The sequence below is a fragment of the Tachyglossus aculeatus genome, chromosome 5 (assembly GCF_015852505.1).
Source record: "Tachyglossus aculeatus isolate mTacAcu1 chromosome 5, mTacAcu1.pri, whole genome shotgun sequence".
Lineage (NCBI taxonomy): Eukaryota > Metazoa > Chordata > Mammalia > Monotremata > Tachyglossidae > Tachyglossus > Tachyglossus aculeatus.
This window is the reverse complement of record NC_052070.1, coordinates 35864333-35890905: the sequence shown is the minus strand read 5'-3', so window position 1 is coordinate 35890905 and position 26573 is coordinate 35864333. Positions and strand designations below refer to the sequence as shown.

The 26573-nt window shown below is 49.7% G+C and overlaps 1 protein-coding gene across 3 annotated transcripts; it reads left to right on the top strand.

The window, feature by feature from the left end:
• Window positions 1–3083: 3083 nt before the first annotated feature.
• Window positions 3084–17198, top strand: ZSCAN20 (zinc finger and SCAN domain containing 20). Of its 3 annotated transcripts, none has more exons than XM_038747150.1 (8): window positions 3084–3560; window positions 5716–5902; window positions 6223–6270; window positions 7268–7344; window positions 7680–7764; window positions 10468–11175; window positions 12185–12673; window positions 15460–17198. In XM_038747150.1, the coding sequence occupies exons 1-8, from the start codon at window positions 3159–3161 to the stop codon at window positions 16680–16682; spliced, it is 3219 nt and encodes a 1072-aa protein (XP_038603078.1). In that variant the 5' UTR covers window positions 3084–3158; the 3' UTR covers window positions 16683–17198. The 3 variants fall into 3 exon arrangements, with proteins under 3 accessions (XP_038603078.1, XP_038603077.1, XP_038603079.1); XM_038747149.1 differs by having other exon boundaries at window positions 12182–12673; XM_038747151.1 differs by lacking the exon at window positions 6223–6270 and having other exon boundaries at window positions 12182–12673.
• Window positions 17199–26573: the final 9375 nt, after the last annotated feature.

The following is a 26573-nucleotide window of genomic DNA, read 5'->3' as shown; positions in this document are numbered from 1 at the left end:
GAGGTGGGAGGCGGAAGAAGAGCGAGGGAAAGGGACCGAAAAGGATCGGCCCACATATTTATTCTATTTATTTTATTTCGTTAATATGTTTTGTTCTGGTTCTCTGTCTCCCCCTTCTAGACTGTGAGCCCACTGTTGGGTAGGGATCGTCTCTGGATGTTGCCAACTTGGACTTCCCAAGCGCTTAGTCCAGTGCTCTGCACACAGTAAGCGCTCAATAAATACGATTGAATGAATGAATGAAAGGAGAGCCAGGAGAGGACGGTGTAAGGGAAGCCAAGGTTCGATCCCTTCAAGGCCCTACTGAGAGCTCACCTCCTCCAGGAGGCCTTCCCAGACTGAGCCCCTTCCTTCCTCTCCCCCCTCGTCCCCCTCTCCATCCCCCCCATCTTACCTCCTTCCCTTCCCCACAGCACCTGTATATATGTATATATGTTTGTACGTATTTATTACTCTATTTATTTTACTTGTACATATCTATTCTATTTATTTTATTTTGTTAGTATATTTGGTTTTGTTCTCTGTCTCCCCCTTCTAGACTGTGAGCCCACTGTTGGGTAGGGACTGTCTCTATATGATCCCGACTTGTACTTCCCAAGCGCTTAGTACAGTGTTCTGCACACAGTAAGCGCTCAATAAATGCAATTGATTGATTGATTGATCGTGTTTCCAGAAGGGGGTGGCCAACAGTGTTGAAGACAGCTGAGAGGTGGAGGGTGAGGATGGAGGTAGAGGTCATTGGATTTGGCAAGAAGGAAGTCGTTGGTGACATTAGAGTATTTCCATGCCCAGGCGGCGAAGGGAGCGGAAACCAGTGTGCGGGGTGTTGAGGAGGATATTGGAAGAGAAGAAATTAGAGGCAGTGAGTGAAGACACTCAACAAGTTTGGAAAGGAATGGTAGGAGGAAGATGGGGTGATAACTGGAGACGACGGGAGGGGGTTTTTTGTCAGTCATATTTATTGAGCGCTTACTCTGTGCTCCTTCTAGACTGTGAGCCCACTGTCGGGTAGCGACCGTCTCTATATGTTGCCAACTTGTACTTCCCAAGTGCTTAGTACAGTGCTCTGCACACAGTAAGTGCTCAATAAATATGATTGAATGAATGAATGAATATAGAGACGGTCCCTACCCGACAGTGTCGGCCACCCCTTTCTGGAAACACGATCGAACCTTGGCTTCACTGTTGTTATTCTTTTTTAACAAGTGCTATCATTATTATTGTTGTTATTATTACAACCTGATTACCTTGTATCTACCCCGGTGCTTAGAACGGTGCTCCACACATAGTAAAAATTTAACAAGTACTATAATTATTATTGCTGCTGTTATTCTTATTTAAGAAGTGCTATCATTATTATTGTTATTATTATTACAACCTGATTACCTTGTATCTACCCCGGTGCTTAGAACGGTGCTCCACACATAGTAAAAATTTAACAAGTACTATAATTATTATTGCTGTTGTTATTCTTATTTAACAAGTGCTATCATTATTATTGTTATTATTATTACAACCTGATTACCTTGTATCTACCCCGGCTCTTAGAACGGTGCTCGGCACATAGTAAGAACTTAACAAGTACTATAATTATTATTGCTGCTGTTATTCTTATTTAACAAGTGCTATCATTATTATTGTTATTATTATTACAACCTGATTACCTTGTATCTACCCCAGCGCTTAACACGGTGCTCGGCACATAGTGAGAACTTAACAAGTACTATAATTATTATTGCTGCTGTTATTCTTATTTAACAAGTACTATCATTATTATTGTTATTATTATTCCCTCGTCCCCCTCTCCATCCCCCGCATCTTACCTCCTTCCCTTCCCCACAGCACCTGTATATATGTATATATGTTTGTACGTATTTATTACTTTATTTATTTATCTTACTTGTACATATCTATTCTATTTATTTTATTTTGTTAGTATGTTTGGTTTTGTTCTCTGTCTCCCCCTTCTAGACTGTGAGCCTGCTGTTGGGTAGGGACTGTCTCTATGTGTTGCCGACTTGTACTTCCCAAGCGCTTAGTACAGTGCTTTGCGCACAGTAAGTGCTCAATAAATACGATTGATTGATTATTATTGTTATTATTATTACCCATAAGGTAATTATTAGAGAAGCAGCGTGGCTCAGTGGAAAGAGCCCGGGCTTTGGAGTCAGAGGTCGTGGGTTCAAATTCCGTCTCCGCCAGTTGTCAGCTGTGTGACTGGGCAAGTCACTTCACTTCTCTGTGCCTCAGTTACCTCACCTGTAAAATGGGGGTTAAGACTGTAAGCCCCTCTGTGGGACAACCCGATCACCTTGTAACCTCCCCAGCGCTTAGAACAGTGCTTTGCACATAGTAAGCGCTTAACAAATGCCGTCATTATGATTATAAGGTCATGGAGCAGGTCTGGCTGCAGGGCCCCCATGTGATTTGTTGATGTGTTGAGAGCTCACCTCCTCCAGGAGGCCTTCCCAGACTGAGCCCCTTCCTTCTTCTCCCCCTCATCCCCCTCTCCACCCCCCATCTTACCTCCTTCCCTTCCCCACAGCACCTGTATATATGTATATATGTTTGTACATATTTGTTACTCTATTTATTTATTTATTTTACTTGTACATATCTATTCTATTTATTTTATTTTGTTAGTATGTTTGGTTTTGTTCTCTGTCTCCCCCTTTTAGACTGTGAGCCCACTGTTGGGTAGGGACTGTCTCTGTATGTTGCCAACTTATACTTCCCAAGCGCTTAGTACAGTGCTCTGCACACAGTAAGCGCTCAATAAATACGATTGATGATGATGTGCGTATCGCTTTAATTCTGTCTGTTCTGACGATTTTGACACCTGTCTCCGGGTTTGGTGTTGTTGTCCGTCTCCCCCTTCTAGACTGTGAGCCCACTGTTGGGTCTCTAGATGTTGCCGACTCGTCCTTCCGAAGCGCTTAGTCCGGTGCTCTGCACACAGTAAGCGCTTAATAAGTACGACTGAACGAATGAATGAATTTGCACACAGTAAGCGCTCAATAAATGCGATTGAATGAATGAACTTGTGTTGCTCACCCTTACTTTGTCTCCAGTGCCCCGCAGGAAGAAGCTCTTCCCTTTGGCCTCCCCGGAGGAGGAAGAGAGCGGGCTTGGGGGGGGGCCTCTCCCAAATGTAAGCGATGGCCGCGGCTCTGTGCCCCCCGCCTCCGGCTCCACAGGAGCAGGAAGGGTTCCTGGTGGTGAAGCTGGAAGAGGAGGCCCCTTGGGAGCAAGAATCTCCTCCTCGAGGGAACGAGCCCTGCCCCGAGGCTTCCCGCCGGCGCTTCCGGCAGTTCCGCTACCAGGAGGCGGCCGGGCCCCACGAGGCGTTTAGTCAGCTGTGGGAGCTCTGCTGTCGATGGCTGAGACCGGAGCTGCGCATGAAGGAGCAGATCGTGGAGCTTCTGGTGCTGGAGCAGTTCCTGAACATCCTGCCCAAGGACATCCAGGCGTGGGTGCAGGGCCAGCGTCCCGAGAGCGGGGAGGAGGCGGTGGCTCTGGTGGAGGATTGGCAGACGGAGCCCAGGAGAGCAGGGCAGTGGGTAAGAGATCGGAAGCCCGAACTACGCCCCGAGACCGTAGACTATCCATGCCTTGAGAAAGAAGCACGGCCTAGTGCAAAGAGCACGGGCCTGGGTTCTAATCCCGGCCCCGCCACTTCTCTGATGTGTGACCTTGGACAAGTCACCTCAGTTCCCTCATCTGTATAATGCGGATTCAATACCCGTCCTGCTTTGACCGTGAGCCCCACGTGGGACCTGATGACCACTGCTTAGTGTAGTGCTTGGCACATAGTAATCACTTAACAGGTACCACAATTATTATTATTAGTGGAAAGCGCACAGGCCTGGGATTCAGAGGACCTGGATTCTAATCCCAGATCCACCACCTGTCTGCTGTGTATCCATGGGCAAGTCGCTTCACTTCTTGGTGCCTCAGTTCCCTCATCTGTATAATGCGGATTCAATACCCGTCCTGCTTTGACCGTGAGCCTCACGTGGGACCTGATGACCACTGCTTAGTGTAGTGCTTGGCACATAGTAAGCACTTAACAGGTACCACAATTATTATTATTATTAGTGGAAAGCGCACAGGCCTGGGATTCAGAGGACCTGGATTCTAATCCCAGATCCACCACCTGTCTGCTGTGTATCCGTGGGCAAGTCGCTTCACTTCTTGGTGCCTCAGTTCCCTCATCTGTATAATGCGGATTCAATACCCGTCCTGCTTTGACCGTGAGGCTCACGTGGGACCTGATGACCAGTGCTTAGTGTAGTGCTTGGCACATAGTAATCACTTAACAGGTACCACAATTATTATTATTAGTGGAAAGCGCACAGGCCTGGGATTCAAAGGACCTGGATTCTAATCCCAGATCCACCACCTGTCTGCTGTGTATCCGTGGGCAAGTCACTTCACTTCTTGGTGCCTCAGTTCCCTCATCTGTATAATGCGGATTCAATACCCGTCCTGCTTTGACCGTGAGGCTCACGTGGGACCTGATGACCAGTGCTTAGTGTAGTGCTTGGCACATAGTAATCACTTAACAGGTACCACAATTATTATTATTAGTGGAAAGCGCACAGGCCTGGGATTCAGAGGACCTGGATTCTAATCCCAGATCCACCACCTGTCTGCTGTGTATCCGTGGGCAAGTCGCTTCACTTCTCTGCGCTTTAGTTTCCTTGTCTGTACAGCGGGGATTATGCCCCCTTACTCCCTCGAGCCCATCTGGGACCAGGGACCGTGGCCACCTCAGTTGTCTGTATCCGAGCGCTTCGAACAGTGCTTGGCACAAAGTAAGCGCTTAACAAATACCATAATTGAGAAGCAGCATGGCTCAGTGAAAAAGAGCCCGGGCTTTGGAGTCAGAGGTCATGGGTTCAAACCCCGGCTCTGCCAATTGTCAGCTGTGTGACTTTGGGCAAGTCACTTCACTTCTCTGTGCCTCAGTTACCTCATCTGTAAAATGGGGATTAAGACTGTGAGCCCCACATGGGACAACCTGGTCACCTTGTAACCTCCTCAGCGCTTAGAACAGTGCTTTGCACCTAGTAAGCGCTTAATAAATGCCATCATTATTATAATTATCACCAAGAGAATGGTTGGGACAGTCGAGTGGGGAGTAGCAAGGTGGGAGAGGACAGCTGGGGCGAGATTGGCTCCCGCAGAGAGCATCTATCACGTTGCCGGACCGTCTCCTGCTCATTGAGCAGGAAGGTTTTTCCCCTCAGCTGGAGCCGGTGACTGGATTGAGCTCAGCAGCTTTCATCCTCTCTGGGGTAAAGAGAGCTTCGTTTTACCAATGGGTTCAGAGCCTCAGTTTTTCCCCTTCCAAGAGCCTTGCTTCACTTCCCCAGTAAGAGGAACCCTTGCCGCGCATTCCTTAAGAGAAGGGATGGTTGAGTGTCACGCATCCTGGGTATACCTGTGTAAATCTTCATGGCCACTTTGGATCGAGAGGATCATTTTCTTGGCTTGAGAAAGGCCCAGAAGGGCAGTCGCCCTGGGGTTCAAGATAGGAAATCAGAGGCTTTGCTCAGCGGGGTTGGGGAGTTGGGTCTGGTTTAACCAAAGTTCTTAGCCTTGCTTTCTTAAATGGGTCTTCCTATGCTTGTGGGGACATACCCTTGATCTCTGAGCCCTGGGGGGGCGTTAAATATTGGGAATTTCTCTCAGTCCCCTGTCTGTTTACAGAGAAAGGAAGTGTTCATCAAGACGATGGTGCCCCTGGGAGCCAGGCCGGAGTCACAGAGCTTCCAGCTAGAGCCAGCGGAGCCCCAGTCGGGGGCGAAATTCCAGAAACTAGGGGCGTGGAGCCCAACGCCGGGGTCCCAGGAACACCTAAGGCCCAAGGAAGAGTCCCAGCCCTTGGAGGAGAGCGGTGAGAACGGGAACTCTCAGTGGGTGAGGGTGCGAAGCCAGGTGTTGCCGGAGAGAGGGGCTTTCCGATCAATCGATGGTGTTTATAGAGCCCGTACTGTGCCCAGACTACGGAACTAAGCGCTTGGGAAAGTCCAGTGCAATGCTGTCGGTAAATGCGAACCCTGCCCACAAGGCGCTTGGGCGGAGAGTCCCTGACACCTGCAGGGGGGCTCGAGAATCGGAGTCGTGGATGAGTGCCCAGCAGGATCTCCTCCCAGATGCCTCGAGAGGAATCGGAATCCCAGTAACTCCTGTCTTTGCGTGTTTTCTCATCCCCAGTGACCAGTGACCTTGCCTACTATATCGACAAAGTCGAACCGACCAGGGGTAGGTTCCCCAAAGTCTTCCGCTCACCTCCCCTACTCCCTTCCACCTCTGCATGCAAACTCACCCGTAAAGCCGTCTCTCCAGAGGAAATCTCCTGCCTGCTTTCTAAATCCAGCCCCTCCATCTGTGCCTCCAACCCTAGCCCTTCCCACTTTCTAAAATCATTTTCCCATCACGTTTGACCACATAGACCTTTGACCCTCCACCCTAGCATTATCCCTGACTCCATCCTCTCTCTCGGCCCCCATTTTTAATCCGTCACCCAATCCTGTCATTTTTTTCCTTCCACAACATTTCCAGGGTTTGCCCCTTCCTCTCCTTCCAGACTCCATTAGATTGCAGTTTCCTTGTGGACGGGGATCGTGTCTGTTCATTCTTTTGTACTCATCCAGGCACTTAGTAAAGTGTTCTGAACCAGTAGATCCTCAGTAACTAGCACTGATTGATTGATGTTTGTGGTGTTGGAGTGGTTTGGTCCTGGACTCGGGTAGAGAAACATTAGTGAATGAGAGGCGATCCCTAGTCCCCCTCAAAACTGACTTGAACAGGGAGGCCCTAAAAGTCAGGTGTATTGTAATCCACCATCAGATATATTGGGAAAGTTTTCAGAGCCTGAATAAGAGAAAAAGGTAAAATAATGATGTGCATATAGCTATAATTCTGTTTGTCCTGACGATTTTGACTCCCGTCTACATGTTTTGTTTTGTTCTCTGTCTCCCCCTTCTAGACTGTGAGCCCGTTGTTGGGTAGGGACCGTCTCTATATGTTGCCGACTTGTACTTCCCAAGTGCGTAGTACAGTGCTCTGCACACAGTAAGCGCTCAATAAATGCGATTGAATGAGTGAATGAATGAATAAAATCCCCACTGAGCCCTAGGGTGACTATGGTTTTTGACACGCAGACGTAGGGGCCTCCAAGTGCAAAATCAGATCTGGGGGGGCTGCCAGACCAAAAACACTGAGAGCTGAGACTTCAGTGGCTCCTTTCCCCCCTCAGCCGTGCTTATCCCCCGGGTTCCTGCCCTGCCCAAGGTGGAGAGTGACGACGACTGGGAGATGGCGGCCGAATCCCAGGTGAGCTGCGGTTGGTTCTGCGCTTCTCGAGGTCGCACCTTTGCTGCCGAATTGTGGCCCTGTAGTCTTCCCACCCCGTAGAGCCAACCTCCCTCCATCGGTGGGGGCAGATTTTAGCCTTATTTTCTGTCCTCGGCTACATAAAGGTAGGTCTGTTAGTGTTTTCCGTTCCCCCAGACCCCCCTGGTTACCCTGAATCATCTCCTTTCCCTTGCCTGTTCCAGCTCCCGCAGATGGGTGGGTGCGTCAGCTCCCCGCCAGCAAGGACTGAGTGAGGGTCTTGGGTGGTTTGGGCGCCTTTGAGGTTTGAACCCGTGCCCTTGTATCTCTCCCAGGAAGTCCCGGACCACCTGAGCCCTGCTCAGAAGGACCTGTACGGGGACATCAGTCAGGAGCACCAGGCGAATGAGATCCCTCCCGGTAAGGACGCTTAACCCTCTGAATAAGAAGCTGTGGGTTGGGAAAGCCCTCAGCTCTCTGGAGCAATCATCATCATCAATCGTATTTATTGAGCGCTTACTGTGTGCAGGGCACTGTACTAAGCGCTTGGGAAGTACAAGTTGGCAACATATAGAGACAGTCCCTACCCAACAGTGGGCTCACAGTCTAAAAGAGCCCTCTAAGCCTTGGTGCCCCTTTTGCAGGCGTGCGTAGCAAGGAATCACAGGTGCAGAGATGATTGCCGTCAAGGGGTCTCCCATCCTAAAACAGGTCCGAGAAAGGTAGTTCCACGGCATTGCCTGGGAACCTGTTCCAGTGTTTAAAATCACAAGCAGAACTTCATCCTTGTCTCTAAATTGAAAAAAAAGGTTGGCGCCTCTTGATGTCTTCGAGGAAAATGGAGACGAGCAGTTGACATCTTCTGTACAATAACAGTACTTGTGTAATGATAACTACTCGGGGAAGCAGTGTGGCTCAGTGGAAAGAACCTCGGCTTTGGAGTCAGGGGTCAAAAGCGCTTAGTACAGTGCTCTGCACACAGTAAGCGCTCAATAAATACGATTGATGATGGGTTCGAATCCCGGCTCTGCCAATTGTCAGCTCTGTGACTTTGGGCAAGTCTGGGCCTCAGTTCCCTCATCTGGAAAAACAGGGATTAAGACTGTGAGTCCCCTGTGGGACAACCTGATCACCTTGTAACCTCCCCAGCGCTTAGTACAGTGCTTTGCACATAGTAAGCGCTTAATAAATGCCATTATTATTATTATTATTATTATTATTATTATTACTTTCCTCCTCCTTTCTTGAGTTGTTGTTTTTTTTTCCCGGATCTATAATCCCAGTTCTTTAAGTCCTGATGCCACAAGCCTGATTTCTGATCTGTTTTGTGGGATCTTTTCCAAGCTCACCATATCTCTCTCTCTCACTGATTTCAGAGGCTAAGCCCATCACAGGCACACTTAGCGGCCGGGAGGATTTCCACAGGACCCCTGGGTATTAGATTCAAATTGTGCATCGCCCTGGCAGATCTTTTTTAACAGCCGTGCTTCTGTGCTGATCCGTGTCCAGCCGACAGTCCAAAAACATGCCTGTGATTAATTGTAAATGATTTCCTTTCATTCAATCGTATTTACTGAGAGCTTGCTGTGTGCAGAGCACTGTACTAAGCGCTAAGGAGAGTACAATATAACAAGACACATTCCCTGCCCACAACGAGCTTACAGTCTAGAGGGGGAGACGGACATTAATATAATGGGCAAGTCACTTCTCTGTGCCTCAGTAAAATGTGGATTAAGACTGTGAGCCCCGTGTGGGACAACCTGATTACCTTGTTTCCCCCCCAGCGCTTAGAACAGTGCTTGGCATATAGTAAGTGCTTAACAAATGCCATCATTATTATTATAAAATAAATTACAGATATGTACGTAAGAGCTGCGTGGCGGGGAGAGGGAATGAAAAGGGAGTAAGTGAGGGAGACGCGAAAGGGAGTGGGAGAAGAGGAAAGGAGGACTCTTGGAGGAGATGTGCTTTCAGTAAGGCGTTGAAGACGGGGAGAGTAATTGTGGGATTTGAGGAGGGAGGGCATTCCAGGCCAGAGGCAGGACACGGGCGAGGGGTTGGCGGGATCCAGGCCCAGTGAGAAGGTGGGAATTACAGGAGCGAAGTTTACAGGCTGGGTTGTAGCAGGAGAGTGGCGAGGGAAGGTAACCAGGGCCAAGGTGATGGAGTGCTTTGACGCCAATGATGAGGAGTTTCTGTTTGATACAGAGGTGGATTGACCCTGGGTTTTCCAAACTGCCTTTATTTTCATCATCATCATCATCATCAATCGTATTTATTGAGCGCTTACTATGTGCAGAGCACTGTACTAAGCGCTTGGGAAGTACAAATCGGCAACATATAGAGACAGTCCCTACCCAACAGTGGGCTCACAGTCTAAAAGGGGGAGACAGAGAACAAAACCAAACATACTAACAAAATAAAATAAATAGAATAGATATGTACAAATAAAATAAATAAATAAATAGAGTAAAAAAAATATGTACAATCAATCAATCAATCAATCATATTTATTGAGCGCTTACTATGTGCAGAGCACTGTACTAAGCGCCATATGTACAAACATATATACATGTATACAGGTGCTGTGAGGAAGGGAAGGAGGTAAGATGGGGGGGATGGAGAGGGGGACGAGGGGGAGAGGAAGGAAGGGGCTCAGTCTGGGAAGGCCTCCTGGAGGAGGTGAGCTCTCAGCAGGGCCTTGAAGGGAGGAAGAGAGCTAGCTTGGCGGATGGGCAGAGGGATTGGGGACATTCCAGGCCCGGGGGATGACGTGGGCCGGGGATCGATGGCGAGACAGGCGAGAGCGAGGTACGGTGAGGAGATCAACGGTGGAGGAGCGGAGGGTGCGGACTGGGCTGTAGAAGGAGAGAAGGGAGGTGAGGTAGGAGGGGGCGAGGGGATGGACAGCCTGGAAGCCTTTCACTTTCTGTGGCATTCCCAGATAAATGTCAGAAACTCCTTTGCAGTTCTTTGTTCCACCAGTTGCTTCATCCTTCCGGATCCTAGGGCTGAAAAAAAAGTCCATCCAAATGACACTTTTGTTGGTCTCGTACAGGGTGATCGATAAGTAGTTCCTCATTTTGAAAGCATCGTATTTCCTCTCTGGTTTCCCATGAATAGGATTACCCGTTTTAAAACCCGCTGTGATCTCCCAGCTGGAGCCAGGAAAGGAAGTGTGGAAGGTGGAGTTCCAGGGCTTTGCGGAAGAGAGGACCCCAAGAGACCCCGACCTAGGGGAAGAACAAGGGAGACCAGGGCAGCCATCTGTAAGGAAAGAGGTGAAAAGCTGGGAAGAGCAGGAGCACTGGGATGTGGAGGATTTGAAGGTTTCGGGCGTGCACTGGGGCTATGAGGAAACCAAGACGTTCCTGGCGATTCTGGGCGAGGCTCCGTTCTCCGAGAAGCTCCGGACCTGTCACCAGAACCGCCATCTGTACCGGGCCATAGCGGAGCGGCTGCGGGAGCACGGCTTCCTCCGGACGCTGGAGCAATGTCGCTACCGAGTCAAAAACCTGCTGAGGAGCTACCGGAAGGCCAAGAGCAGCCACCCGCCGGGGACCTGTCCCTTCTACGAGGAGCTGGACGCCTTGGTGAGAGCCCGGGCGGGGGTGAGGGCAACTGATGGCCTGGAAGAGTCCCTGTACATTTCCAGGTCCGGGGGTGACGCGGAGGCCGACCCAGAAGACCAGGAGCAAAGCGGATGGGAAAATGAGGGCGCGGAGGAGGCCGTGGCTTTCGAGGATTGTAACGGTGACGATTTGGTCATCGAAGAGTCGACGCAGGAGTCGGAGGCGTCCGGAGCCCCAGCCCTGTTCCAAAATCGCGTCGGTAAGAACCGCTTTAGCAGTGGGGTACCGGCCCGCACCCCGAAAGGGACAGAGTAGCCAGCCAAGCACAAGAGGCTCCTCCAATGGAGAGAATCTCTTGGGAGGTTTGTCGTGGGAGGTTGGAACAGAAACGGGAGCAGACAATTCTTCTCCCCCTTCAGCTTCCAAGGAGGGGGCGTCCTTCCTCTCTTTCGGAGTTAAATAAAATCAGGTTTGTTCCCTCTAGAAAAGCAGCCCCGGAGAGCTCCCGAGGGGCCTGGGGAGAAGCGGGGCCGGGACTACGCTCTGGAGTGCCGGCTCTCTCTTAGGGGAGACTGGCGTGGATTGGAAATCTGCTCTCGGGCCCTGCCCCTGCCCCACTGTGTAGGACAGAAGCGCCCTAGAAACAGAAGGGGAAGTGGACGTGTGTGTTGGACGTGACCATTTGCCCACTGGCCCTCAGAGTGAGTCGTTGGGGTCTGGCCCATTCCTCTTCTCTAACACACCGTGCTGTGGATGTGGGGGCCCAGGAAGCTGGCCAGATCTGGCCAAGCCGCGTCCTTGGGTTTCCGCTGTCGGAAGGGTGGCAGAGCGGCCGGTGACGGCCGGAGGGAAAAGGGTGTGAGGACAGGGGAGAGTTGAGACGATCCCTGTGGGTGTATTGGTGCCAGCGCCAGGAACGTGAGTCAGAAGATCTAGTAATTAAGGAAAGGGCTTGCCGTCGGAACCAGCAGTACAGCTGTGTCACAGCCTCTAAGACTACGGCTGTTGCAGGACGGTCACGCCAACACCCTCTCACACAAACATGCACCCACACGTTCCCTCCCCGCCACTTCTGGAGGTTCTTCGAGCGCCGTCACGGCTCTCTGTCACGGCAGCAGGCCCGACAGGAAGTATCCCCAGCAATTTAGGGAACGACGCCCCTGTCAGTTGCCGCCACCCCTGGGGCACCAGTTCTGTGGTTTCCCTCGGGCACCGGGGGATCTCCCGTGCCACACCTGATAGGTTTACACTTTGTCTCCTGGCAGCAGGCGTGCACTGGGGCTACGAGGAAACCAAGACTTTCCTTGGCATCCTGGGCGAGGCTCCGTTCTCCGAGAAGCTCCGGACCTGTCACCAGAACAGCCAGGTGTACCGGGCCATAGCGGAGCGGCTGCGGGAGCACGGCTTCCTCCGGACGCTGGAGCAGTGTCGCTACAGGTTCAAAAACCTCCTGAGGAGCTACCGGAAGGCCAAGAGCAGCCACCCGCCGGGGACCTGCCCCTTCTACGAGGAGCTGGACGTCCTGGTGAGGGCCCGCGTCGGGGTGAAGGCAGCCGACGGCCTGGAGGAGTTCCCGTACCTCCCCGGGCCCGGGGGGAGCAATGCCGAGAGTGAAGACCAGGAGCAGGCGGGCTGGGAAGGCGAGGAAGCTGGGCAGGAGGCGGTCCCGGACGAGAATGAGGACGAACCGGGCATCGAGGCACCGATTCAACACCTTGAGAACCCTGAAGCCCCGGCCCCGTTCCAGAGCCACGCCGGTAAGCGTCTCGATCGGCTGGGCGCTGGCCCACGTAGAAACTCAGGAAAAGGCAGGACGGCCGGTGGGTCGGGCTGAGCAGACAACTCCAAGGTCTCCAGGCTACTTCTCAGTGGGATTTATTTTATTTTGTTAGTATGTTTGGTTTTGTTCTCTGTCTCCCCCTTTTAGACTGTGAGCCCACTGTTGGGTAGGGACTGTCTCTATATGTTGCCAACTTGTACTTCCCAAGCGCTTGGTACAGTGCTCTGCACACAGTAAGCGCTCAATAAATGCGATTGATGATGATGATGATTCAGAACAAGTGCAACCCTGACTCAGCCTCAGTTTCCCCGTCAGTAAGCTGGCATCACAAACCCTACTTTTTCCACTGAAGAAAGTTAGGAAGGTGTTAAGCTCGTTATGGGCCGGGAGTGTGTCTGGTGATTGTTGTATCGTACTCTCCCCAATGCTGTCTTTGCCATAAGCTCCAATCCAAAGGGCTAAAGGAGTCCAATTCTTATTTGATTGTGGTGGCAAGGCAGAGAACAGACATCCTCCCAAATCTGAGGTTCCAGGCACGTGCATGCCCTGATAGCAGAAGTGAGACGTATACTGATATTACAGACTTAATGTTCCTGTAGGCAAGTTTTTCTGTGTATTTAACTCGGGCACAAAGGATGGAGTCATGGGGCTGGAGAGGAGCCTAGGCCCTTTCCCATCTCTAAGTGAAGCAAGACATTTCCCAGGGATGCCAACCGAACATTTACTTGCCTCCAAACTCAGGACTTTGGGTAGATCTTCCTGCGGGGATGGGACAAGTGACTGTTCGGGGGAGTGGCAGTTTGAGGGGAGCCTGTTAGTGACACAAAGGAGAACGGCAGCCTCGTGTGTAGCCGCAGCCGTCTGCTTCTGCCGCCGCTCTCCACGTGGTTTCTCGGGATTTCTAAACCCAGCTTTTGAAGTTTCCAGTAGGGGAAACTGGGATCAGGGAGGGAAGTTGTGTCTAGCATCCAAAGCGAACAGGCTGTGATTCTTCAAAAATCTCTCTGCCTTTTCATCTGTTCTCCCTTACACTTCCTCGTCTACCCCTTCCTGCCGAATTAGAGGCAGGGACTAGATCATTTAGCCAAGTCAGGTGTTCAAGCTTAATTTTTTTTTTTTTAGTTGCCTGCCTTATCTAGACCATCCAGGAAAGGCGTCCTTAGCATATTTTGGTGTATCGCAGTTTTTAAAATCCCTTTACACTTCAGAAATTCTTCCTGTGAAACAAACCAAATCCCTCGTGCGGCGACTTTAGGCCCGTTTCCTCTTCTGACTTTAGCGAAGGCACGTAACAAGCAGTGTGATCAGTGGTCCAGTCAGCATTCGTAAGGTTGAAGGTGTGGAGTAAGCTCGTTGTGGGCAGGGAATGTGTCTGCCGATTCTGTCGTATGGTAATAATAATAATAATAATGGCATTTATTAAGCGCTTACTATGTGCAAAGCACTGTTCTAAGCACTGAGGAGGTTACAAGGTGATCAGGTTGTCGCACGGGGGGCTCACAATCTTAATCCCCATTTTCCAGATGAGGTAACTGAGGCCCAGAGAAGTGAAGTGACTTGCCCAAAGTCACACAGCTGACAATTGGCGGAGCCGGGATTTGAACCCATGACCTCTGACTCCAAAGCCTGGGCTCTTTCCACTGAGCCACGCTGCTTCTCTAATAAAGATGGTATTTGTTAAGCGCTTACTGTATGCACAGCACTGTTCTAAGCGCTGGGGAGGTTACAAGCTGATCAGGTTGTCCCACGGGGGGCTCACAGATTTATTCCCCATTTTCCAGATGAGGTAACTGAGGCCCAGAGAAGTGAAGTGACTTGCCCAAAGTCACACAGCCGACAGTTGGCGGAGCCGGGATTTGAACCCATGACCTCTGACTCCAAAGCCCGTGCTCTTTCCACTGAGCCACACTGCTTCTCTACTCTCCCAAGCACTTAATACTGTGGTCTGAACCCAGTATGCACTCAGTAAATAGCACTGATGATAAATCCTCAGCCTCCGCCACAAGAAAGGATACTACGGCCTTTCAGAAGAAGTCCAAAAGCTAATGATTCCTTGAAATTGTGCCTTCCTGCCACGCATAGAGCGTGGCTTGTGCTTTTCTTTTGTGCCCTTCCCTCGGGGAAAAAGGGAAGAGGAGATCATCTAATACTTGCCTTCTCATCTCTCCTGCCCCGGGCCAAGGTCGCTACTGTAACATTTTCTTTATCAACTTTTCTTCTCCGAGCCCAGGTTGCTACTGGGGTTGGTTTCAGGGAAGATTGGTGATCAGCAGACAGTGCCTTAACTTTCGTGTCATCCTGGGGTTGTGAGCCCCGTCTAGACTGTGAGCCCGTTGTTGGGTAAGGACCGTCTCGATACGTTGCCGACTTGTACTTCCCAAGCGCTTAGTCCAGTGCTCTGCACACAGTAAGCGCTCAGTAAATATGAATGAATGAACTAGTGTCGAGCTCCAGAACGTCGAAAGGACACTTGCCTAGCGTCCTTCCAGGCACCTCCGATAGAAGAGTTTAAAGCTGCGCGTCTTCTGGGAGCTAATATTTCTATCTTATCCATAGAAGCCCCATTGAATGCTCAAGAAATGCTCCTTATCAAACCCTCTCTGGGAGCCCCCCACCCCAACCCCTCTTCCAGTTCCCTGTCTTCCCAGCAGAGAGAATGAGTGCCAACTGTCATATCCCCGGCGCTTAGAACAGTGCTTTGCACATAGTAAGCGCTTAATAAATGCCATCATTATTATTATTATTTCCTCTGATTTCCTTCAGGTTTTGAGAGCCAGAGCGAGAATGAGGAGCAGAACCCGGACCCGGCAACCTCCGTGGCCGTGGTCCTGCCTCGGGCCTTATTGGAAAACTCCAAAGACGGTGTTTCCCGGCTTCCCTCCTGGAAGAAGGACTGTGAGGACGAATGTGAGTTAGAAGGACACTGGGCAGGTTTCCCTGGAGAGAGGTGGGGGAGAGCGACACTCGAAGAGGGCTTGGGGAAACTCATAGACCAGCAGGGACTCTACCTGGTGGTCGACAAACCCTATAAATGCGGGGAGTGCGTGAAGAGCTTCAGCCGGAGCTCGCACTTCATCGCCCACCAGAGAATCCACACGGGGGAGAAACCCTACAAATGCCTAGAATGTGGGAAGAGCTTCAGTGACCGCTCAAACCTCAATACCCACCAGCGGATCCACACCGGAGAGAAGCCGTACAAGTGCCCCGAGTGCGGGAAGAGTTTCAGCGACCACTCGAACCTCGTGGCGCACCAGCGGATTCACACGGGAGAGAAGCCGTACAGGTGCGGCGAGTGTTGGAAGAGCTTCAATCAGAGCTCCAACCTGATTAAGCACCAGAGGATCCACGCGGTCGAAAACTCCGAGAGGTGCGGCGAGCGCGGGGACGGGCCCCCGGACTGGCCGGACAGCGAGGCGGGGGCCAGTAAGAACCCGACCGTCACCAACCACCAAAGAACCCAGCCGGGAGAAAAACTCTACAGCTGTCCCGAGTGTGGGAAAAGTTTCACCAAGAGTTCGGCCCTCTCCACCCACCAAAGGATGCACGCCGGCGAGAAGCCGTACGAGTGCCCCGAGTGCGGCAAGAGTTTCAGGAAGAGCTCCACTCTCGCCAGTCACCGGAGGATGCACACGGGCGAGAAGCCGTACGAGTGCCTCGAGTGTGGGAAGTGCTTCGGTGAGCGCTCCAAGCTCGTCACGCACCAGAGGGTCCACTCGGGAGAGAAACCCTACAAGTGTCTCGAATGTGGGAAGAACTTTCGGGACCGCTCCAACCTCATTACCCACCAGAGGATCCACACTGGGGAGAAACCCTATAAATGCGGGGAGTGCGGGAAGTGTTTTAACCAGAGCTCGAGTCTCATCATACACCAGAGGATTCACACGGGGGAGAAACCCTATAAATGCACCGAATGCGGGAAGGACTTCAACAACAGCTCGCATTTTAGCGCCCATCGGAGAATTCACGCGGTGGAGAAACAGAAGTAGGGGGCCGAGATTCAAACACGCGCTTTGATTTTCCCCCCATCCTCCGGTCTTTGCGCCAGAAAGGAAGAACCTGCTAACTGCTGGGCTGGGTCTGTTCCGGGGGAAGCCGTTCTGGTGTTAGTTCAGGAACCGTGGAAATGTTTCGTTGTGTTTTGGGGCCTGAAGACTTGGATTCTGCCGTTTCCCAGATGGTAGTTTTCAGTACACTCTGGCACTGTACGCAGCTGGAAATTCCTCACACTGGCTGATGAGTTTCGGTGCTTTTTACTTTTTCTTTTTTTTTTTTGATCGTCAACTCAGGTGGTACCGAGATCCCGTCTTGTACCAGAGGAGCCCTCCCAGGGGTGGGAAGAACCGCTAAAAGCCCCAGAACAGAGACGGTGACTCTGACGGGGACAGACCGCACAGGATCCTTAATAGAAACCCAGCAGGTATCTCAAGGAAACCAACGGTTATCCTCATTCTCTCCCAGTGAAGCAAACACTAATAATAATAGTGGTATTCAAGTGTTGACTAGGTGCCAAGCCCTGCTCTGGGGTAGATGCAGGATAATCAGGTTGGAGACAGCCCTTGTCCCCACAGGGGGCTCATAGTCTGTGAGGGAGAGAGAAAAAGGGTTTTAACCCCGTTTGACAGAGAGGCAACTGAGGCACTGAGAAGTTAAACAACTTGCCCAAGGTCTCAAAGCAACCAAGCGATGGAACTGGGATTAGAACCCAGTTCTCCTGTGTTCTTCCTACTAGGCTTTGATGCTTGAACCAAGAACCTCCTATGAGGTGTGAGGTGCCACTGATGGAAAACATTGTTCTAGAGAAGGAAAAAGTCCACATCAGGGTCCCAGGAGTAAATCGTTCGCATCACGTACAAAAACGCCCGTGGCCTCTAAGTTTTTACATGGGCAGGAAGAACGATTCCTACATGACCAACTCGTGCATATTGCCTATTTTCATGGCTCTTTCAACCCTTGATCGTAATGATGGCATTTGTGAAGCGCTTCCTGTGTGTCAAGCACTGTTCTAAGCGCTGGGGTAGATACCAGGTAATCAGGTTGTCCCACACGGGGCTCACGGTCTTCATCCCCATTTTACAGCTGAGAGGCGCAGGGAAGTGACTTGCCTCGGGTCACACAGCAGACAAGTAGCAGAGCCGGGATTAGAACCCGGGTCCTTCCGACTCCCAGGCCGGTAGTGCCTGCCTGATAGACAGCATCTCTGGCTGTCACCCAAACTGCGTAAGCGGAGGTTCTTCATAACATTTTAGAAAAGGGGGATTTTGAAGCCTCTCCACAATCCCCCACCACCCTGGTTAAAGACTAAGAATGTTCTGAATTTAAGATAAGCTCCGGGCAGAGCTCAGACATTGCACACTTCCAGTGAGTCACGTGAGGGGAAGAATGGCTTCATAGACTTCACTGTGGTCCAGAGGGAGATCGGGATTGTGACTGGAATGATTTTAGGGAGTGTCTCATCTTCCCCTTGAGGGTGCTCCTTAGGCCTGGAAAAGGATTTGGGTTTCCTCCTTCCCCTTTCACGATTAGAGTTTGACTGTCCGTTCGACAGAAGATTTACTCCTTCACCCGCAGGATTAGCTTCTGTTCCTGTAAAGTCTCCCGTTGAACGGAGAATCAAACCGTCCAGGCTAGTGAATCCGGAGCGCTTCCTGAAATCTGCAGTCATTCCTGGCGCCCTCCAGTTCTTTGCAGGAGGCTCTGCTCTCCTCCAGTTACGTTTTGGTAAATGAGAATTTTTACCCTGGTCTCGCATGAGAACTTTAGAAATTATTTGTTATTTAGGACCTAGGATAAGAGAAATGACCTTTGGACCCCCTGGGGGAAAAGAGCTAGAGGGTATTTAGGGAGCTGTGATGCTAATTTCACCCTTTGAGTTTAGATGGTGGCTTCGATCTACTTTGAGCCCAGTTCTCCCAGTTCCCAGACTACTGGGGGATGATGCATTAAACTTTGCCACAAGTACTGTGCTGTAAACCCTACTGCAGTCTTGCAAACTCTCTCTTAGTGATCTAAAAGTTCATGCTTCCCCGAGAGTGTATTATTTGTGGTATCTTCTAGACTGTGAGCCCATTGATGGGTAGGGATTGTCTCTATCAGTTGCCAAATTGTACTCTAAGTGCTTAGTACAGTGCTCTGCACACAGTAAGCACTCAAATACGATCGAATGAATGAATTTAAGAGCTTACTATGTGCCAGGCACTGTATTAAGCACTGGGGTGGATACAAACAGATTGGATTGGACACAGTCCCTGTCCCCCATTGGGCTCATGGTCTCATGTCAATCAATCAATCAATCAATTGTATTTATTGAGCGCTTACTGTGTGCAGAGCACTGTACTAAGCGCTTGGGAAGTACAAGTTGGCAACATATAGAGACAGTCCCTACCCAACAGTGGGCTCACAGTCTAAAAAAATGTCCCCATTTACAGATAGGTAGCGGAGGCACAGAGAAGTTGTGACTTGCCCAAGGTCACACAGCAGACAAGTGGCAGAGCCAGGATTAGAACCCAGGTCCCTCTGACTCTCAGGCCCAGGCTCTATCCACTAGGCCACGCTGCTTCTCGAGTGCCCAATTTACCACCAGGAAGTCAACTTGGGTAATGGGAGAAACGAGTTGGCCTAACCCTACGGAAGAGGTGAAGCATTCCATTCCTAGGCTTGAATCCTCAAGCCGGGAAAGAGGGAAGCAGCCAAGATAAAGAGAAGAATTTCCCAAAATTGCAGCTGGTAACTGGTAACGCGATCAAATACACTGACTCTCCGGGACTTTGTTTAATGAAACCATCTCCTTAGAAGCCTCCATCCAATCTGGATTGGAAACACGCATTTAGCAGAATCTTCTGACCGCACAGCACTGTCAGGTCATCACGGGAAAATGCTGAAAGTGATGTTATCTCGTCTTCCCTATGTCAACCTCACTTAGGATTTTGCCGTGGAACAAATGTAATGTCCGGTTCTCGTCTTCTCGCTATCTTAATAAAGTAGAATTTAGTAATAATAATAATGATGGCATTTATTAAGCGCTTACTTTGTGCAAAGCACTGTTCTAAGCGCTGGGGTCTTTATAAATGGGTGGGTGGGGAAGAGTCTGGCCCTGGGGGATCAGTCCCTGCTCTCCGGGAGCTTTCCTCCACTAGCTGGCAATGTATGTGCTCATTCTGTTGTATTGTACTCTCCTAAGTGCTCAGAACAGTGCTCTGCATACAGTAAGTGATCAATATCATTGATTGATAATCTGGCTTCCAATCCCACCTGAGTGAGAGAGCAATGTCTGTTGTCCTTGAGGGTTTAAACCCCATAGAAGTAAGGGGATCTCGGGATCTAACCGTTCCCTGTGCGCTCTATTCCAATTCACTGTAACGTGAATTTGCTCTCCAGTCACAAGTTTTCTTCCTTTTCCCAAGTTTGGCCTCACCTCCAGTCTATCTCCAGTTCTCCGTGCTGCAGAGACCTCAGCATAAATACCAGGGTAGAGAGCTGGAATCTGAGAAACTTCATTAAAGGGACTTAATCCTTGGATACACTAGACTTATCCCATGGGAACACAAGAGCGTGGTGACTTTCTCTTCCTCACAAACCCGTAAGTGATCAATATCATTGATAATCTGGATTCCAACCCCACCTGAGTGAGAGAGCAATGTCTGTTGTCCTTGAGGGTTTAAACCCCATAGAAGTAAGGGGATCTCATTCTAGGGCCTGAGACATCTAAGGGGAAATCTCAGCCCCCCGCCGTTTTCCCTTGAACATCGACGGCTTGAAGGAAAGGTCGTTCCCTGTGCACTCTATTCCAATTCATTATAATGTGGATTTGCTCTCCAGTCACAAGTTTTCTTCCTTTTCCCAAGTTTGGCCTCACCTCCGGTCTATCTCCAGTTCTCCGTGCCCCAGAGACCTCAGCAAAAATACCAGGGTAGAGAACTGGAATCCGAGAAACTTCATTAAAGGGACTTAATCCTTGGATACACTAGACTTATCCCATGGGAACACAAGAGCGTGGTGACTTTCTCTTCCTCACAAACCCGTAAGTGATCAATATCATTGATTGATAATCTGGCTTCCAACCCCACCTGAGTGAGAGAGCAATGTCTGTTGTCCTTGAGGGTTTAAACCCCATAGAAGTAAGGGGATCTCATTCTAGGGCCTGAGACATCTAAGGGGAAATCTCAGTCCCCCGCCGTTTTCCCTTGAACATCGACGGCTTGAAGGAAAGGTCGTTCCCTGTGCACTCTATTCCAATTCATTATAACATGTGGATTTGCTCTCCAGTCACAAGTTTTCTTCCTTTTCCCAAGTTTGGCCTCACTTCCAGTCTATCTCCAGGTCTCCGTGCCCCAGAGGCCTCAGCAAAAATACCAGGGTAGAGAACTGGAATCCTAGAAACTTCATTAAAGGGACTTAATCCTTGGATACACGAGACTTATCCCATGGGAACACAAGAGCGTGGTGACTTTCTCTTCCTCACAAACCTGTAAGTGATCAATATCATTGATGGATTATCTGGCTTCCAACCCCACCTGAGTGAGAGAGCAATGTCTGTTGTCCTTGAGGGTTTAAACCCCATAGAAGTAAGGGGATCTCATTGAAGGGCCTGAGACATCTAAGGGGAAATCTCAGCCCCCCGCCGTTTTCCCTTGAACATCGACAGCTTGAAGGAAAGGTCATTCCCTGTGCACTCTATTCCAATTCATTGTAAAATGTGAATTTGCTCTCCAGTCACAAGTTTTCTTCCTTTTCCCAAATTTGGCCTCACCTCCAGTCTATCTCCAGTTCTCTGTGACCGAGAGACCTCAGCATAAATACCAGGGTAGAGAGCTGGAATCCCAGAAACTTCATTAAAGGGACTTAATCCTTGGATACACGAGACTTATCCCATGGGAACACAAGAGCGTGGTGACTTTCTCTTCCTCACAAACCTATATTATTAGGACAACCCCCACCCAGCTGGAGAACAGGTATGCTTCCCCGACCTCAGCCTGGTCTGTCCCATACCCCTCCCCAACTCCGTGGCTCTGTACAATTTTGATTCCCCCCTGTGCACCCTGCACCCTCTATTCTCACAGTCCTCCCTCATCTCTACTCCCCCACTGTAGCTTTTTAAAAACCTTTCTGAGCCATTGCTTGCTGCTCTCCATCCCACTTTGCTCCTCCATAGCGGGAAAAGATGGCAGTGGTCCTCTCCCACCCCCTGCCTCACTTCTCTCTCATTCATTCATTCAATCAATCGTATTTATTGAGTACTTACTGTGTGCAGAGCACTGTACTAAGCGCTTGGGAAGTACAAGTTGGCAACATATAGAGACGGTCCCCACCCAACAATGGGCTCACAGTCTAGAAGGGGGAGAAAGACAACAAAACAAAACATGTAGACAGGTGTCAAGTCATCAGAACCTGTATATATGTGTGTATGTGTGTGTATATATGTATATATATATATATATATATACACACCGGTGTATATGTATATATGCATGTATATGTGTGTGTATATATATATATACACACACACACCGGTGTATATGTATATATGCATGTATATATATATATGTGTGTGTGTGTGTGTGTGTATGTATATATGTGTGTATGTATATATGTGTGTGTGTGTATATGTGTGTGTGTGTATATATGTGTGTGTGTGTATATGTGTGTGTGTATGTGTATATATATGTGTGTGTGTGTGTGTGTATACATATGTGTGTATATATATGTGTGTGTGTGTATATATACCGGTGTGTGTATATATACCGGTGTGTGTGTATATATGTTTGTACATATTTATTACTCTATTTTACTTGTACAAACTTATTCTATTTTATTTTGTTAATATGTTTTGTTTTGTTGTCTGTCTGCCCCTTCTAGACTGTGAGCCCGCTGTTGGGTAGGGACCGTCTCTATATGTTGCCGACTTGTACTTCCCAAGCGCTTAGTACAGTGCTCTGCACACAGTAAGCGCTCAATAAATACGATTGAATGAATGAATCAGAACAAAGTTTTGTTCTCTCTCCTTCTCCGAGTTCGGTCTCTTCCCACCAGCTTCAGTGGACCCAGAAGGCACTGCTAGTTCACCTTTATCTGCCAATGTTGTCTCTTTCACCAGCTAGTAGCGTGGCTCAGTGGGAAGAGCCCGGGCTTTGGAGTCGGAAGTCATGGGTTCGCATCCCAACTCTGCCACATGTCTGCTGTGTGACCTTGGGCAAGTCACTTCACTTCTCTGAGCCTCAGTTCCCTCATCTGTAAAATGGGGATTAAGATTGTGAGCCCCACGTGCTGATCACCTTGTATACTCCCCAGCGCTTAGAAAAGTGCTTTGCACATAGTAAGCGCTTAACAAATGCCATCATTATTAGTAGTAGTAGTAGTAACTTTCCCCCCTGTCCGCCCCCACTGATACATGTTTCCTGAAGATGAGGCCCAGGGAAGTGAAGTGACTTGCCCAAAGTCACCCAGCTGACAGTTGGCGGAGCTGGGATTTGAACCCATGACCTCTGACTCCAAAGCCCGGGCTCTTTCCACTGAGCCACGCTGCTTCTCTGCGCTTGGAAAGTACATTTCAGTAGTTGTATATACAACCTGTATATATGTTTGTATGTATTTATTACTTATTTGTACATATTTATTCTATTTGGTTAATATGTTTTGTTTTGTTGTCTGTCTCCCCCTTCTAGACTGTGAGCCCGCTGTTGGGCAGGGACCATCTCTATATGTTGCCAACTTGTACTTCCCAAGCGCTTAGTCCAGTGCTCTGCACACAGTAAGCGCTCAATAAATGCGATTGAATGAATGAATGAATGTGCCAGGCCCTGTACTAGCTTATCAGTTGGACATAATCCGTGTCCCACGTGGGGCTCACAGTCATTCCCCAACAACTCTCTCCTCGACCCCCTCCAGTCTGGCTTCCGTCCCCTTCATTCCACGGAAACTGCGCTCTCAAAGGTCACCAATGACCTCCTGCTTGCCAAATCCAACGGCTCATACTCTGTCCTAATCCTCCTCGGCCTCTCAGCTGCCTTTGACACTGTGGACCACCCCCTTCTCCTCAACACGTTATCTGACCTTGGCTTCACAGACTCCGTCCTCTCCCGGTTCTCCTCTTATCTCTCCGGTCATTCTTTCTCAGTCTCTTTTGCAGGCTCCTCCTCCCCCTCCCATCCTCTTACTGTGGGGGTTCCCCAAGGTTCAGTGCTTGGTCCCCTTCTGTTCTCAATCTACACTCACTCCCTTGGTGACCTCATTCGCTCCCACGGCTTCAACTATCATCTCTACACTGATGACACCCAGATCTCCATCTCTGCCCCTGCTCTCTCCCCCTCCCTCCAGGCTCGCATCTCCTCCTGCCTTCAGGACATCTCCATCTGGATGTCCGCCCGCCACCTAAAGCTCAACATGTCGAAGACTGAGCTCCTTGTCTTCCCTCCCAAACCTTGTCCTCTCCCTGACTTTCCCATCTCTGTTGACGGCACTACCATCCTTCCCGTCTCACAAGCCCGCAACCTTGGTGTCATCCTCGACCCCGCTCTCTCATTCACCCCTCACATCCAAGCCGTCACCAAAACCTGCCGGTCTCAGCTCCACAACATTGCCAAGATCCGCCCTTTCCTCTCCATCCAAACCGCTACCCTGCTAATTCAAGCTCTCATCCTATCCCGTCTGGACTACTGCATCAGCCTTCTCTCTGATCTCCCATCCTCGTGTCTCTCTCCACTTCAATCCATACTTCATGCTGCTGCCCGGATTATCTTTGTCCAGAAACGCTCTGGACATATTACTCCCCTCCTCAAAAACCTCCAGTGGCTACCGATCAATCTGCGCATCAGGCAGAAACTCCTCACCCTGGGCTTCAAGGCTGTCCATCCCCTCGCCCCCTCCTACCTCACCTCCCTTCTCTCCTTCTACAGCCCACCCCGCACCCTCCGCTCCTCCACCGCTAATCTCCTCACTGTACCTCGCTCTCGCCTGTCCCGCCATCGACCCCCGGCCCACGTCCTCCCCCGGGCCTGGAATGCCCTCCCTCTGCCCATCCGCCAAGCTAGCTCTCTTCCTCCCTTCAAGGCCCTGCTGAGAGCTCACCTCCTCCAGGAGGCCTTCCCAGACTGAGCCCCTTCTTTCCTCTCCCCCTCGTCCCCCTCTCCATCCCCCCGTCTTACCTCCTTCCCTTCCCCACAGCACCTGTATATATGTATATATGGTTGTACATATTTATTACTCTATTTATTTATTCATTTATTTATTTTACTTGTACATTTCTATCCTACTTATTTTATTTTGTTGGTATGTTTGGTTCTGTTCTCTGTCTCCCCCTTTTAGACTGTGAGCCCACTGTTGGGTAGGGACTGTCTCTATGTGATGCCAATTTGTACTTCCCAAGCGCTTAGTACAGTGCTCTGCACATAGTAAGCACTCAATAAATACGATTGATTGATTGATTGATTGATTGATTTTACGGCTGAGGTAACTGAGGGACAGAGAAGTTAATTAACTTGCCCATGGTTAAACAGCAGACAAGTGTTAGCGCAGGACTAGAACCCTGGTCCTTTTGACACTCAGGCCCTTGCTGTATCCCCTAGGCCCTGCTGCTTCTGCTTCCTAGATCCACCAAAGGTAAGTCTTAATTTGGGAGGAAGAGGGGGGCTGCCAAGATGGGTTAAGGTGATGGGGGAAAAGGGCATGCCCAGACCAGGGATTGAGGATTTTTAAAAGAGCTGAGGGGAGGGTGAGGTGGGAGGGCAGCATTCATTCATTCATTCAATCGTATTTATTGAGCGCTTACTGTGTGCAGAGCACTGTACTAAGCACTTGGGAAGTACAAGTTGGCAACACACAGAGACGGTCCCTACCCAACAGCGGGCTCACAGTCTAGAAGGGGGAGACAGAGAACAAAACATATTAACAAAATAAAATAAATAGAATATGTACAAGTAAAATAGAGTAATAAATACATGCAAAAATATATACATATATACAGGTGCTGTGGGGAAGGGAAGGAGGTAAGGCGGGGGGGATGGAGAGGGGGAGGAGGGGGAGAGGAAGGAGGGGGCTGAGTGTGGGAAGGCCTCCTCGAGGAGGTGAGCTCTCAGTAGGGCCTTGAAGGGAGGAAGAGAGCTAGCTAGCTCTTACTGATTGAGCACTTACTGTGTGCAGAGCACTATACTAAGAGCTTGAGAAGTTTGTCTCCCCCTTCTAGACTGTGAGCCCGCTGTTGGGTAGGGACCATCTCTATATGTTGCCAACTTGTACTTCCCAACACATAGTACAGTGCTCTGCCCACAGTAAGCGCTCAATAAATACGATTGATTGATTATTTTACAGATGAGGGAACTGAGGCACAAAAGTGAAGTGACTTGCCCAAAGTCACACAGCTGACAAGCGGGAGCGGAATCAGAACCCATGACCTCTGACTCCCAAGTCTGGGCCCTTTCCACTAAGCCACACTAATAATAATGATGATGGTATTTGTTAAGTGCTTACTCCATTCATTCACTCATTCAATCATATTTATTGAGCACTTACTGTGTGCAGAGCACTGTACTAAGCGCTTGGGAAGTCCAAGTCGGCAACATATAGAGACGGCCCCTACCCAACAGCGGGCTCACAGTCTAGAAGGGGGAGACAGAGAACAAAACAAAACATATTAACAAAATAAAATAAATAGAATATGTACAAGTAAAATAGAGTAATAAATACATGCAAATATATATACTTATATACAGGTGCTACCCAACAACGGGTTCAGTCTAGAAGGGGGAGACAGACAACAAAACAAAACATGTAGACAGGTGTCAAAATCCTCAGAACAAACAGAATTAAAGCTACCAAGGAGGATTACAGGGCTAGGATTAACTCCATCCCTGCCAGACAAATAGCTAGTCTTCATGGGGGGCCTGGTG

Bases quoted from the DNA above. Each gene is read 5' to 3' on its own strand.
- ZSCAN20 (XM_038747149.1), top strand. From the start codon at position 3,159: ATGGCCGCGGCTCTGTGCCCCCCGCCTCCGGCTCCACAGGAGCAGGAA. The intron at 6,271-7,267 runs GTAGGTTCCCCA...TTCCCCCCTCAG, and splicing joins CAAAGTCGAACCGACCAGGG to CCGTGCTTATCCCCCGGGTT. The intron at 7,345-7,679 runs GTGAGCTGCGGT...TATCTCTCCCAG, and splicing joins AGATGGCGGCCGAATCCCAG to GAAGTCCCGGACCACCTGAG.